The sequence below is a fragment of the Rana temporaria genome, chromosome 2 (assembly GCF_905171775.1).
Source record: "Rana temporaria chromosome 2, aRanTem1.1, whole genome shotgun sequence".
Lineage (NCBI taxonomy): Eukaryota > Metazoa > Chordata > Amphibia > Anura > Ranidae > Rana > Rana temporaria.
This window is the reverse complement of record NC_053490.1, coordinates 82,391,873-82,407,920: the sequence shown is the minus strand read 5'-3', so window position 1 is coordinate 82,407,920 and position 16,048 is coordinate 82,391,873. Positions and strand designations below refer to the sequence as shown.

Genomic DNA, 16,048 nt, shown 5'->3' with positions numbered 1-16,048 from the left:
TCTATAGCTGTGAGTCCAATCCTAATCTGCTTTCTGCAGAAAGGCTGGAGAGCAGTGCAAAAAAGGGGGTTATTTTTCCTGCCAAATATTAGATCCTGTGGGGGTTGTTACTAAAACTGGAGTGCCAAATCTGGTGCAGCTCTGCATATAGAGATAAATCCACTTCCAGGTTTTTTTTATTTGTCAAAGCTGAAAGAGGAGCTCCAGGCTCCTTCAGAAACAATTAATAGTCGGCAGCTACATATACTGTAGCTGCTGACTTTTAATATGAGGACACTTAACCTGTCCACGATTCCAGCGGTGTCTTCGCCTGAGCCGATTTTTCAATCAGTGCTCAGGTGCTTCCACCGCCATCTCGTATAAGGGAAACCGGCAGTTAAGCATTGCTGCTTCAAGCCAGTTCCCTACTGAGTATATGGGAAGTGTGCTGCACTTTGTAAATGGCACAGTGGAGGGGGGCCACCCCGAAAGGTGCCAAATGTGGAGCCACGGGAGGAGGCAACTAAGCAGAGCTTCCCCTTTTGGGTGGAGCTCCGCTTTTATTTGGTCAACAAGCTGAAGTTGGAAGCTGATTGGCTTATCATGCACAGCTGCACCAGATTTTGCACTCTCCAGTTTTTGTAAATCAACCCCCATGAGAGATTCACCCTCCTCTGCTTAAATGGCGCTGTATGGCTTTTAAATTAAAGGAGAACTATGGGCTAAAAAAAAAAAATACATTCATATTCACCTTCATGCTGCAGGAAAAAATGGGAAGCCAAATGCAAACATAATTTCTACAGCTGAACGGGTTAAACTGAGGTCTTGGAGAATTAAATAATTGACTTATTTTTTTGGTAACTAATTTTTTCATGCTTGCTAATGTGGAGGGCATTGGCTTGCTATTCATAGTACTGTACATGGTAATGTTATTAGCTTCTAACGTTACTTTGAGGCAGCCGTTTGGTGTACTGCAACAGTATTTCACAAAGTTACACATAAAATAGTGTGAGAAGAAAATTGTTTGCTATATGATCCTAAACTTACACTAAATTCCCCCGTTCATTTTTAATAGTTTGCTGAGTGAATTTACTATTAAATCTTTTATATTTTTTGACGTTAGGTTTTGTAGATTATTGTATTTCATGATTCTGATCATGGCTTACATCTCATTATTAGACTTCATTGTCTTAATGAAAACACACCTTACCCTGCGCTAAAGTTGTTGGATGATCTTCTTATCACATACCAGTGTCTAATCCGTAAAGCATTCTTGGGTCATAAAGTGGAGTTAGAGGCATTTTTGTGTTTATTAAAAGTCAGCAACTACAAAAAGTGTAGCTGCTGACTTTTAATAAACGCACACTCACATGTCCCGCGATGCGGCCTCCCTTACCCTCGGTTCTCTCCCTGGCACCAGCATCACAAGTGTGGGAACCCGGCTGTGGCAGCTTGCGGCTTTGCAGCCGGGTGCGCACTGTGCATCATGTTTAAGTCGCACTACGCCTCCTCAAAGGCCAGGCAATCTTCTGGGACCTGTAATTGTAATGTGTCCCAGAAGATTGTATGGAGGGAGGGGGAGAGGAGAGCTTCCACTCGAGTCGCCTAGGCAGCCCGAGCAGAAGTGGGAGCTGGGTACCTTCACTCCCCCCCCCCCCCAACAAACAAAATGACATGCCAAATGTGACGTGTAAGGGGGTTAGGAGTCCTTAAAGTGGCACTTCCACTTTTGGGTTGAACTCCGCTTTAGGGGAATCCTGTACTGACAAAATGTATAAACTGCAACTGTTCAACTTTTTGCTTTTTAGAATGCTAGTGTCCTGTCTGCCAAGGCCTCAGTACTTTGAATTAGAGACTCCGAACAGGGGAGTTTTGACTTTCCCTATATCTAACTCTCTACATGCGTGTCCTGGGTCAGTGATGCAGGATATATTGAAGCCACAGGCAACCAGGACACTAGCATTTTTCATTTATTTTTTATTTTTTTTATTCTGTAAATAGTGCAGGTCTTCTTTAACTGCCAATCCGGTTAGAATTCAATTTGCCGAAGTAAGGCCAATACTGGATGTATGTGATTCTGAATGGACGCAATGTGCATTGCACCTCCAAATAAGTATTTAGGAAGTAAGAACTCTTTAATAAATGAGCTTTCAAGTTGTTTTGGAAGATTTGCCACATTTCTCAAAAATGAGTTTCAATCACTGTGACCATAAACCAAAATGATTTTTTTTTCTTCCCTTTATATAGAAAAGCAGCACCTTTACAAATCCGCCTGATGGATTGTGTCCACTGTGCAAGGCCAAGGGCCAGAGCCAAGTCGTCAAGACATACCGCATTAACTTTACTCAATCAATCCTCCTCTGCTCTGATCCACAGGTATGATGGCAATGACTACACTGATTTAAAGAACAGGTTCAATATTTAAAAGGCATTTTCACTTTGTACTGTATGGGCACAGTGACCGCATCTCTCTTAAGCTGAAGTCCAGGAACCAGGCTTTGTTTGTTTTCGGAATTTCAAGTTGTATGTTCCCCTAAAACCTTAATAAACAAACATATATATATATATATATATATATATATATATATATATATATATATATATATATATATATATATATATATATATATTTTTTTACAAAAAAAAAATGAAACTCCAGGTAAATATAAAAACACCCTGACAGTCATGTGGTTTCCAAGTGGAAGTCTTGTCCAAAACAAAGTTTTAACAAATTGGGAAGGGTCTTAAAGAGGAAGTAAATCCTGGTGGGTTTTTCTTTTTCTTCCCTGCAAAGTAAAGGCATAATGTGCTAGTATGCAATGCATACTAGCACATTATGTGACACCTGCAAACGAAGCCCGCGTCGTTCCTGCTGCCGGCCGCATCCATCTTCAGTCGAGGTACGGGCTGCCATTCCTTTAGAGCACATTGGCGCAGTATACAGTAAATAACTCCTAAACGGCGGACAGACCACAATGAAAACATGGGTGTTCTAATCCATCACCACTCTGCTAGTTCCCACCAGATGCAGTTTCATGCGCTTCTTTTCTGCACTAAAAATGCATGCAGTGTTTTCCATGTATTCCAATGGCGCTAGTTCACAGCAGTGCAGTCAGTTTTCTGTGCAGAAAAAAAGCGCACACTGCATTTTTTTTTTCTACACAGAACTGTACTGGAACCTAGCAAATTGCATAAAAAAAAAAGCACTGGAACTGCATGTTGTGTGAACTGTAAGAAAAAACTGATCTGGAACGTATGAGTGAATTTTCGTTGTGTGAACTGGCCCTAAAAATGCATAGTCTTTTTCCATGTATTCCAATGACTAGTTCACAGCAGTGCAGTCCGTTTCCGCTGCAGAAACTGACTAGAACTGACTGCATTGGTGTTAACTAGAGACATTGGAATACATGGAAAACACTGTGCATGCATTTTTAGTGCAGAAAAAAGCGAACGGAACTGCATCTGGTGTGAACTAGCCCTTAGTTCTACTTGACCGAGACAGGAATAACCTGACCCTTCATTTCGCTTGCTGCCCTGTGACAGGGAGTGATGTGAAATCTCTCCAGCATGAACATGGGCCATAAAAAAAACATGGCAGATGCTTAATGTTAATATATCAATGATCACTATCTCTGGGAATGTGATGGAAATACTCCTAGTATGATAAAGGCTGAAATGACAACTTTACAGAAATTCAAACCCTTTGTTTACACAATGGTTTAGCTTTCTGTAATCCCCAGCACAGTTGAACTACAAAAAGGGGGAAGAGCACTTTGATTAAAGTGATTGTAAAGTCAAATTTCTCAAGTCGTCTTCCAGGACAGCCTCTGAGACCTTGGGCTCCTCCCTCCGGGACAGGAAACACACACACCCCCATTTCTTTAAAGGCGGTCCTCCAAGGCCTCCATCTTCAGTTATTTGTGTTTCCTACCGGACGGGAAGGAGCACGCACGCAAGGAACATGGGAGCTCCAGGTCTCAGGACTGTCCTGTGAAGGAGCACCTGGCTATGACCTCCTCTGCCTGGGCACCCCTCTGACCTGTTAGGGGTAGAGTACGGTGCCGTATCTAATGCTGCCCTAGCTCGGGGAGAGTGGGACCTTCGATGGCGTTTTTTCCCTTAAAACCCCTGTTTACCTTTAAGGTTCGGCGGACTGGCGGAGGCGGGAGACGCTACCCGCCAGGATCATTCCTCCGTGCTGCGAGGCGAGAGAGGGCGGAAGCTCCGTGCTTCCGGAAGCCGAGGGGCGGGTTTGCGTTCCAAGGGGCGGAAGTGACTCACCTCCGCCGGAACGACGTCATCGGAGGGCGCCGCGGAGATGCGTTCCGATCTCCTGGTTTAAAAATACGGCGCGGCTGAAGAGACAGGCCCGGAGCAAGGGTGATCCTCGGCCAGGCCGTGAAAAAAGACCCAGCGACATGGAAGAGGCGATTCAGGCCACAGAACCATGCGCAGCAAGCTCCGGTACCTCCCAGGTAAGGTGGTGAGGGTAGACTACTCTTACACTGGGAGGGTGGCACTCTATTTATTTTCACTCACCACAGGTTCCCCACCTTAGGAGGAGGGTTTTTTTAGCGCACACTCATCCCTTACTGCACAGAGGTGTTAGTTAAAGGGATGTTCTAATAGCTTCCTGTCTGTCTTTCTCAGGTTAAGGTGCCTCCTGTTCAGACTCCCAGGAAGAAGTGTGCCGTGTGTGGGGCTAAAATGAGCGTTAATTGGAAGAAGCCAGTATGCCCAGAATGTGTCAATGACTTAGTTAAGGACGATTCAGCAGCAGAGTGCAGGAAGATCCTGTCTTCTGTTAAGGATGAATTAGCGTCCACCTTTTCATCATTTAGAGGAATGATGGATAGAGTACAAGTACCAGTCCCGCTACCCAGGGCAGCCAGTACCCCTTCTTTATCGGTTCCAGTACAAGAAGAGGAACTAGAGAGAGAAGGCAGATCAAGTGGGTGGTCTCTTTCAGGTCCGACATCTTCCCAAGCAGATTCCGCTTCGGGGTCTGAGGACGGGGAAGATGTCCCTACGGGATCTAGGTATAGACTGACACTAGAAGACGTGGGAGATCTGCTAAAAGCGGTCTACGACACGTTGGAAATTCAGGAGGAGCAAGTCATTCTTTCTAAGCATGACCAGATGTATCTAGGGTCTAATGCACAGAAAGCCAGGGTTTTCCCAGTACATAAATCTCTTGTTGAGTTGATTTTGCTGGAGTGGGAACATCCAGAAAGGAGACCATTTTTTTCGGGAAGTCTTAAAAGGAGATTTCCGTTTGAATCTGATGTCTCTCAACCATGGAATAAAATTCCAAAATTGGATGCACCATTGGCCAAGATATCAAAAAATACAGATTTGGCCTTTGATCATCTAGGCGCACTGAAGGATCCCATGGATAAGAGGGGAGATGTGCTGCTCAAGAGGGCATGGGATGCTTCGTCCATTGGTTTAAAACCAGCCCTAGCGGCTACCTGTGTAGCCAGGAATCTTGAATGCTGGCTTACACAGTTACAGTCACATATATCAGCAGGTACCTCTAGACAACTTCTAGGCTCATTTCCCTTATTGTTTAAAGCTGTGGGATTTTTAGCAGATGCCTCGGCTGAGTCTGTCAGACTGGCAGCCAGATCGGCCGCCTTGGTCAACGCCGCCAGGCGGGCTGTATGGCTTAAAACTTGGCCGGGGGACTCTGGTTCTAAATTAAAACTTTGTGGGCTGCCTTTCTCAGGCGATCATTTGTTTGGGCCTGGTCTGCAGGAAGCCTTAGAAAGAACCCAGGATAAAAATAAATCTTTTCCTGAGAAAAAGAAAAAAGGCGACAAACAGTTTTTTCGTGGCTTCAGGCAACAGAGGTCAGGGTCAGAGCGTGGTCACCCCAAGAAGCACTGGACAGGGAATAAAGGGCGTGGTAGAGGAAACATCTTATTCAATCCTCCTCAAGCCACCCCAAAACCCCAGTGACGCCTTAGTCCCTGTGGGAGGAAGATTGGGGAAGTTCCTCCCACAGTGGATTCAGTGTACGCCAAGCCCGTTCGTCCTAGATATCATCAGGAACGGGTACAGGCTGGAATTCGATGTAATTCCTCCTCCTATGTTTTTGCTAACCAGGTTATCAAGAGACCGAGAGAAGGCGGAGGCTCTAAACCTGTTATTGGGAGATCTTCTAGACCAGAAGGTTTTGGTGAGAGTTCCTCGAGAGGAGGAAGGGCAGGGGAATTACTCACACGTGTTTGTAGTAAAAAAAACATCTGGGAAGTTCAGGTTGATCCTGAATCTCCGCCCCCTGAAAAGATTCCTGAGATACAAAAGATTCCGGATGGAATCGATATTTTCAGTAACAAATTTTTTGTTCCCGGGTTGCTTCCTAGCAACAATGGACCTCAGAGATGCTTATCTCCATATCCCCATACATCGGGAATACCAAAGATTTTTGAGGTTGGCAGTACAGAGAGGCTCGGAAGTGGTCCATTACCAATTCAGGGCACTTCCCTTCGGCCTAGCCTCCTCTCCGAGGATCTTCACAAAAGTACTAGCAGAAGCCCTAGCACCCTTAAGGAACAAGGCGATCACGGTAATACCGTACCTGGACGATCTGCTTTTCGTTTCCTCCTCCGGTCCCCAGTTGGAAAAGGACCTAGAGGAATCCCAGAGGTTACTCCGCTCTCTGGGTTGGTTGGTGAACAGAGAGAAGTCCCAGCTTATTCCGTCCCAGGAAGTCCTGTACTTAGGTTACAGGATTTCCTCGGTGGAAAGGAAAGTATTTCTTCCGGTAGAGAAGATTCAGAAAGTGGGGCAGGCAGTGGCTCAGATACAAACCAATCAGATCACTCCAATCAGGGAAGCTATGAGAGTGTTGGGACTGATGTCGGCCTGCTTTCCAGCAGTGCCGTGGGCCAGGCATCACCAGCATTTTTTTACAGAATGCGATGCTAGGACAGTGGGATGGAAGAAGAGAAGGCCTAGACCTCCCTATGCACATTCCGACCAAGTTAAAAAGAACCCTGTGGTGGTGGCGGAACCACCACAATTTGGAGATCGGATTGTCTTGGAATCCGCCCACGGCCATAGTGATGACTACGGATGCCAGCGCGCTGGGGTGGGGAGCCCACCTAGGGAGCAGCTTGGCTCAAGGCTCCTGGTCTCCAAGAGAGGCTCAGCGGTCTTCAAACCAGAGAGAACTTCTCGCAGTCCTAAGGGCAATAGAGTCCTTCCAGCCCTTGATATCAGGGAGGCATCTGCAGGTCAGGACAGACAACGCGGCGACCGTCGCTTATTTAAACAAGCAGGGAGGTACGAGGAGTCCTCCCCTGCAGGTTATCGCAGACAAGATTATGAACTGGGCAGAAGTGAACTTGTCTTTCCTTTCGGCAGTTCACCTAAAAGGCTCTCACAACACTGGCGGATTTTCTGAGCCGCCAGCCAGTCAGTCAGGACGAATGGTCCTTAAATATGGAGGTATTCAGTCAGATAGTGTCCCACTGGGGGGAACCAGAGGTGGACCTTTTTGCATCTCAAAAAAACAGGAAAGTAATGAGATTCTTTTCCATTCATCCTCAGGATCTAGCCATAGGGGTAGACGCCTTTGCCAATCCTTGGAACTTCAGACTAGCGTACGCCTTTCCACCAATAAGGCTGATAGCCAGAGTCCTCCAGAAGTTTCTGACAGAACCCACGGACCTGATCATAATAACACCATTCTGGCCCAAGCGACCATGGTTTGCCAACCTGAGGAGGCTAGCTGTGGATCCTCCTTGGACTCTTCCATGGAGGGAAGACCTAATTTCCCTGGGTCCAGTTCTCAACCCAGAAATAGAGAAATTGAATCTCACAGCTTGGTATCTGAGGAACAGCTGTTGAGATCTCATGGGTTCTCAGAGAAGGTGGTTAAAACACTCCTAGAATGCCGCAAACCGGTTACCCGGGCCATTTATGGCAAGGTCTGGAAAAAGTTCTGTTCTTGGCAGGCAGAACGAGGGGTTGTCCAGCCTGGTGTTTCGGAAATATTGGATTTTCTGCAGGCAGGGGTCGAGTTGGGCCTATCTACCAGTACGTTAAAGGTTCAGACAGCGGCACTGAGTGTGTTTCTTGAATTTCCCCTCCAGAAAAATCAATTCATTAAGAATTTTTTCAAAGCTTTAGTAAGGTCCAAGCCAGTTAGAGTAAGAGCTTGTCCTTCTTGGGATCTATCTCTAGTCCTTAGGGCTCTTACCAGATCCCCCTTTGAACCTTTGGAAAAAGCTTCTCTAAAGAATTTAAGTTTAAAAACTATTTTTTTGATAGCGATCACGTCGGCCAGGAGGGTCAGTGATCTGCAGGCCCTGTCAATCCAGGAGCCTTTTCTGTTAGTTCTAGAGGATAAGATAGTGCTTAAAACAGACCCTTCTTTTTTGCCCAAGGTGTCGTCCAATTTTCATAGGACACAGGACATTATCTTACCCACTTTTCGCTCCACTTCAGAAGCTAATGAAGAGGAGTCGATAAGTTTACTAGACGTCAAAAGATGTCTTTTAGTTTATTTAGAGGCCACTAAGAATTTTAGGCACTCTGAATCCCTTTTCATTCATTTTGCGGGAGTCCGCAAAGGATATAAGGCTTCAAAATCGTCCATGGCAAGGTGGCTCAAGTCAGCGATCACAGAAGCTTACCAGTCAGAGGGCAGGCTCCCACCTTTGGTTAAAGCACACTCGACCCGGGCAGTCTCGGCATCATGGGCGGAGAAAGCCGGAGCATCAATGGAAGACATTTGCAAGGCAGCGGCATGGTCATCCTCCTCCACGTTCGCCAGACACTACAGGCTAGACCTGTTATCAGACAGGGATCAGGCGTTTGGACGCAAGGTCCTCCAGGCAGTTGCTCCCCCCTAACAAGTAAGTGTTTTCTTGCTTATCATCTCAGAGGCTGTCCTGGAAGACGACTTGAGAAAACCGGAGTTAGGCTTACCGGTAACTCTATTTCTAGGAGTCTTCCAGGACAGCCGGGGTTTTCCCACCCGGGGTCCTTACCTAGGTATCTGAGGTATGAACTAACATTGTGTTAGTGTATTATGTCTTTCAGAGCCTTCCGGTGGTTTTTTCTTGTATGAACTGAAGATGGAGGCCTGGAGGACCGCCTTTAAAGAAATGGGGGTGTGTGTGTTTCCTGTCCCGGAGGGAGGAGCCCAAGGTCTCAGAGGCTGTCCTGGAAGACTCCTAGAAATAGAGTTACCGGTAAGCCTAACTCCGGTTTTTTATTTTATTTATTTTTTTAATCTTAATGCATTCTATGCATTTAAAATAAAAAGCCTTCTGTGTGCAGCCGCCCCCCTAATACTTACCTGAGACCATCTCAATCCAGTGATGTCCACGAGTGCCTTGACCATCTGGGACTCTCCCTACTGATTGGCTGAGACACCCCAGTGGTTCTATAACTCAGTTAGCCAATGAGAGAGAGGGGACAGTGCCGAACAGCCAAACCGTGTCTGAATAGATACAGAGCTGCGGCTCGACTCCGGTGCCCCTATAGCAAGCTGCTTGCTGTGGGGGCACTTAACAGGAGGGAGGGGCTAGGAGCTCCAGACAGGGACCCCGAGAAGAGGAGGATCCCGGCTGCCCTGTGCAAAACCATTGCACAGAGTGGGTAAGTATGACATGTTTGTTATTTTAATAGAAAAAATTATAATATTACAATTCAGCATTAGTGTAAAACTGAGCATGCTTTTGGTTCAAATCATATACAGCTGAATAAAGTTTAATGGAAAGTGGAAACAATATTTGGCAAAAGTGAGACTTTCTTCTCTGAGTTTTGAATATCAAGGAGAAGTCAAATATTTGCTGCAAACTATTCCATATAGTTTTGCAGGTAAAATAGCTTGCATATAAGCATGTCATCAGTGTTTTTAATTGTGTGCTGTGAGTTACTGTGTTGGCCTTATTGGTTTTTAATTCCCTTTTTTTTTTTTTTTCTTTTTTTTATAGTGTATTTATCCCCTGGGATACACCCCCTTGGATAACATAATCACGAACACTTCAGACTTGAGGAATCTCTGCCCAAGCAAACACATAAAGAGGAGCATCTCAGAGCTGTCACCCACATCCCAGCCAGATGTGAAGCGATTAAAGTCTGATCTGCCTCTCCTCGGTCAGCAAAGTACCATAGATGCAGCTACTTCTGCTCAAGCTGAAAGCAGCACATCTGCGCAAATTGTGCCACCATGGGAACATGATACAACACCTTCAGAAATATCCCAGCGTGGTTGGACTGAGGATATGGAGCTTACAAAACAAGATGTGCCAGAAACAGCAGATTTATTCAGTTCTACTCCTGTTCTGAATAGGCTTTGTGATAGACCTCTGCAAAGTGAAGATGTTCAAATGATAGACCAGTCATATAGCACCATTGATGATAGTAAGAGCTCAAATACGTTGTTTGAAACTGAGGATCCAGAGGAAAACAAGGAAAAGGTACTGAAGAAGACAGAGCAATCTCCTTTGCCTGAAATGAAAAAAATGTTAAATCATGAAAACAAGATCACTTTAAATGGAAACCCATGCATTTTGGACGACAGTGAATTACCTTCAGAATCAGTGATATTTTCTAAAAGCAAGGATTCACCTGCTGGGCTCCTGCAGGATCAGCTATGTTCACAAATGAAGGACACAGAAGTGTTGAGCACACTTTGCAATGGAGAGAGTGCTATGCCAGTTTCTCTGAGTTCTTTAAGAGAAGTGGAGTCGGCACAGCCATGTGACGACGTACCGAAGATTCCACAAGATTCAAGTGAAAACAGGGACTCCCACTTGCTGCAGTGCACAGACAATGTAATGCACAACACCGATGCTATGGTAGAGGGCAGCTGTGCAGAGGATAATCAACACGCAGATTCGTCAATACCTTGTAATTTAATTGAGAACAGTCAGTCGACATCATTTGAAAGTAAAGTGTTTCCTGTTTCAGAACAGGATAAGTTTGTAGAGCATTTGAACAAAACTTCATTAAAATCCGTTTTTCCGCATCATGTTGAAGCTGCTGCTGAAGAAAACAATAATAACCCCGTAGGAGCATTAGAACCTGCGTTTCACTTGGCACAAGATTCTTGTGGAACGACAAGCACTTCCTATTTACTGCATGACCTTCAGCCCCCGTGTTTATCAGACAATGGTTCTGTGGATGTGGATGAGCCACCTTGCTCTATGGCTTCTGTTATGAAAGCCATTGAAGAGCTCACAGCTGCACCTTTGAAGGTCTGTCCCTTGTCGACGTCTCTACAGCTGGTGGAAGGTACAGAGAAAATGCATGTTGAAACAACCCCTTCTCACTCAGTGGAAGATAGCCAACCTGAATGTCCTTTAGAAGTGGATTCCTCATTTAATTTGCCTGGCACATCCTGTATGACAGATGCTTTTGTGGTCTCTAGCAGGGATGCTAGTCCAGAAGAAGACTCCTTACCGGAAGGTCATTCATCAGACCAGGGTGATTTTATTGGAGACTGCCAGCAAAACCTCTCTGAAACGGACACTACATCTGCTGTGGTGCAGGACACCCTTCCAGAGTGCCAGTCACAGGAGAAGTGCTTAAGTGATGTGCCTTTAACCCCTTGTGCTTCACTATCTAATCCCATAGAGAAAAACAGTCCTATTGTGACCTCTGCAGAAATAATAATAATGCCCAATTCTCTGAAGTCAGAGCATTTGGATCAGACTCGCGACTGTCAGAAAAGTGTCTGTAATGGAATTGCGCCCTTAGACTCCCCTCAAGAGACCAGGCCTGTGCATGAGGATTGCTCCCTGATGGAGGTCTGTAATACAGTATGCTCTGTATCTGAAAAAGATGACCGTAACGCAGAGCAAGAGATTGCACCTTTACCAGACAATTCTTTATTAGGAGCTAAGAAATTAAACCAAGAATCTATGGAACCATGTGGCATAAGCACCCCTCTTTGGAATATTCAGGCTGCACTCACTATGAAAGATGATTCCGTCCTTGATGTCACTGGTTCTTCATGTAACCTAACTTCTGCTATGGATGTGGATGATGGTGGTGATGCTAAAATTCCTGCCCCCCTGACAAACAGCCAGCTGGAAAACAATGGAAGTGCCCCAACATCCTGTTCACAAGCAGAAGATATAGTAAGGACAGAGGCCCATCCTTTGCATGATACAGTTACTGCTATAGAAGACTTTGGTAGTGGAGACCAAGCTGATGCCCCACAAATAGATTCAGCAGAATCTAAAAGGACCCCTAAGAAAACGTCCTTTGAAAATACTGTCCTACCTGACCTGTTGCTAGACATACAGCCTGAGCACCGCATGGAAGAGCAGTTATCAGCAGTCCCCAGTCCTACATGTGATGCAGATTTAATGGAAACCATGTCTACAGATTGCAAACGGCCAAAAGAAGGAAATGTATTGCAAGTTAGGCTAGACAAACTGGAACCCAAAACAAACGTGATGGAAGTAACAGACCCAAACCTCAGTAACGATGATCTCCAGAATAGTATCCATATGTCAGATACTTTGTCCTCACAAGGCACTCTGAGCAATGAAAGCATTGAAAGTGGGTCCTTGGACCTTTCTGTAATGAATATAGAGCAAAGTCTGTCCGGTCTTGAAGCCAGGACTTTCGAGAACTCCCAGAGAGTCCTGCAATGGAAGAACCGAAAATCCTTATGTTGGTTAGATTGCATATTATCAGCCCTGGTGCAGTCCAGAACTCTTGGTTTCTTTGTAGCAAAGCAAGGAAATGATAAAGAATCCCTAATTTTCAACCTTTTTGACAAATACAAAAAAGCCACTGCATTGTGCAAACAGATTACCAAAAAAAATAAAACAGGTGAGCTTCCTTCCACCATAAATTTTATTCTCACGAGTTAAAGTGGCACTCTAAAAAAAAAAAAACAATTGTTTTAGACTCCTTTCACATTGGGGTGCTTTTCAGGTGTTTTTTGTGCTTAAAATCTCGCCTGAAAAGCACCTCTCAATGCTCCCCAGTGTGAAAGCCTGAGTGCTTTCACACTGTGGTGGTGCGTTTGCAGGATGGGGGGAAAAAGTCCTGCAAGCAGCATCTTTGGGGCAGCGCGGGAGCGGTGTATACACCGCCCCTGGCCATTGAAATGAATGTGCACTGCTGCCGAAGCGCCTGCAAAGCAACGCTTTAACAGTGGCGCTTTTCGGGTTCTATTAACCCTTTCCTCGGGTGATAGCGGGGGTTAAAAGCACCCCACTAACGGCCAAACAGCGCCGCTATAATAGTGATAAAGCGCCGCCAAACTAGCAGCGCTTTACCGCTAAAGCCCACACCGCCCCAGTGTGAAAGGAGTCTTAGAAAATGAAGTTTTTTTTTTTTAGTAATGAAGGATAGATATGTCAGATTTTTGTTTTTTTCTTGTCTCCTGGTTCTTGAGATTTACAGTGTTATCCTGTACTGGTATACTGGGTAGCACAACAGGAGGATGGCCTGAATGTACATCTGCTGAATGTAGATGGTCACCCAGTCTGATACTCTAATTTTTCCCACTCTGTTAGTTATAGTGTTTTTGAAAAACAGGAAAAAAAAGTAAAATAAAGTAAAATGTAGCGACAGGGAGTGAAATCAAAGCCCATTCTGGAATTTGAATGTAACACACAGATACTAGTCAATCCAATGGCATTAGGTGGGTAAAATATGAATAAAATCCTTGTGTGCACAGGCATCAAGAAAGCAGACCTCCCGGATGTGTTTATTTTCCCACAAGCATACATATTTCAAATTTTAAGTGTCGGTTCACACTTGTACGATGCGATTGTGATGCAAATTTTTTCATTGCGTGTTTGGTTATTACCAGCGTGAATTTAACGCAAATTTAATGTGCTTTGTATGTAAATTAGGCACAGATGTGATTTGTGCTCAGGCCAATCGAAAAAGCAAGAAAAAAATGGGTGTTAACTGGGGAGAGCACAGGAAATTTTCTTTTGTGGGGAGAGTATTGTCGTTGAGTGTGGTTTCTTTGTGAGTAGTTAGTGAGGATTTTGGGTGATTAATGTTTGATCATATGCCGTTGATCATGGTAGCAGTTATTACTGCTACTGCTGCAGTCCTGACAAGACTTTTTTTTTTTTATCGCATCGCGTTTGGAAAGGAATCACGCATAGATGTGAACGACCGTCATTGAAAAAAAATACTTTTTGGATGACATACGAATGTAGTTTTTGTTAATGCATCGCATTCGTTATCAACTCTCACATAAGTCTGAACCGGCACTGAGGCCCCGTACACACGACCGAGGAACTCGACGTGCCAAACACATCGAGTTCCTCGTCGAGTTCAGTGTGGAAGCCGCCGAGGAACTCGGCGGGCCGACTTTTCCCATTGACTAACGAGAAAATAGAGAACATGTTCTCTTTTCGGCCCGACGAGTTCCTTGACGGGTTCCTCGCTGAAAAGTGTACACACGACCGAGTTTCTCGGCAGAATCCAGCTCCGACGAGTTTCTAGCTGAATTCTGCCGAGAAACTCGGTCGTGTGTACGGGGCCTTAGAGTTGGCTTTCTCCTTGTTTATCTCTGGTAAAGTATTTTCTGCTGTTATGTACTATCCTTGCTTTTGGGAATTTCACCAAGCTAAATCCTCATCTATTTTTCTTGTAGGGAGGCCAACAAAATCTGAAACCTGTCTCAATGAAGTCCGAATCCACATATTTGACACATTAAAGCCATTGTTGAAGTGTGAATTGGGTAAGAATTTTTATTTGATGTTCAGTTGATGTGATCGTTTAAACAAAACTGCTGTATATTCACAATGTCTGGTCAGTTTTATTGTTACTTAGTCTCTTGTAGTTTGGCGCAGCTGTAACTGGCTGACATTGCCCGGGAGCCGGTTGCAGCCCTTTGTTAGCCTTTGTCTGGCCCTTTTACATCCACGGACACCATCAAAAGAACACAATTCCTGTCGCTGACATCAAAAGGACACCGTTCCTCCCACTGGCGGCCAAGGATGGGGTACCGTTCCTCCCATTGGCCCTAGTCTGTCCCCTAGAGTCTGAAGAACTGTAAACTGACCCTTTGTTTAGACAGTTTGGAGACCCCCTAGCCTAGAAGACTGTTAAAGGTATAGTTCACCTTAAACTGGATAGAAGGAGGGGGGGGGGGCGGGGGAGGTTTGGGACTTTAAATGAGATGCATTTTAAGCAGTATGCGAATAAATATAGATAGATAGATTATATATATATATATAGAACATACATTTTTTTTTCAGAATTGCCAGGCTCAAAGTTACCAACCAAAAAAGCACTAAACCAAATTAATCTGTCTAGCTGTATGCATTAAAAACAGAGGTTTAGTTGCATGTATTTGCTTCTATCCATTTACAGGGTTGGAGGCCTGTGGTAGTTCTATCATATGCCTCATGTAAAGTCCCAACCCTATTCCCCCTTTTTTTTTTTTTTTTTTTAACCTTAAACTGCCTATACAGGAAAGGGGTGTCTACAAGTGAATACAAAATGTGCAGCTTTGACTAAAGTTTAATATTTTGCCCTTGCAAAGCAAGATAGTTCAGGCTGTGATTTGTCATAATTGTGATGATTATGGTTTACAGCTCATGAAAATCCCAAACCCACAATCTCAAAAAATTTGAATATTACATGCAACCAACAAAACAAGGATTGTATATATAACAATATTGAACCTCTGAAAAGTATAACATGCATATGTACTCAGTACTTGGTTTGGGCCCCGTTTGCAGCCATTACTGCCTCAATGTGGTGTGGCATGGAAGCGATCAGCCTGTGGCACTGCTGAGGTTTTATGGAAAACCAGGATGCTTCAATAGCGGCCTTCAGCTCTTCTGCATTGTTGGGTCTCATGTCTCTCATCATCCTCTTGGCAATGCCCCATAGATTCTCTATGGGGTTCAGGTCAGGCGAGTTTGCTGGCCAATCAAGCACAGTAATCTGGTCATTGAACCAGGTTTTGGTGCTTTTGGCAGTGTGGGTAGGTGCCAAGTCCTGCTGAAAAATGAAGTCGGCATCCCCATAGAGCTCATCTTGAAGGAAGCATGAAGTTCTCCAAAATCTCCTGGTAGATGACTGCGGTGACCCCGGACTTAATGAAGCACAGTAG

At 44.8% G+C, this 16,048-nt stretch overlaps 1 protein-coding gene across 1 annotated transcript in view; it reads left to right on the top strand.

Annotated features, from left to right (window-relative positions):
• USPL1 (ubiquitin specific peptidase like 1) overlaps positions 1-16,048 on the top strand; it is a 57,797-nt gene that overhangs the window by 10,406 nt on the left and 31,343 nt on the right. Inside the window, exons 3-5 of the mRNA XM_040340462.1 lie at positions 2,227-2,355; positions 9,933-12,786; positions 14,579-14,665. Of these exons, the coding sequence (XP_040196396.1) occupies positions 2,227-2,355; positions 9,933-12,786; positions 14,579-14,665 (3,070 nt within the window). The remainder of the gene's footprint in view (positions 1-2,226; positions 2,356-9,932; positions 12,787-14,578; positions 14,666-16,048) is intronic.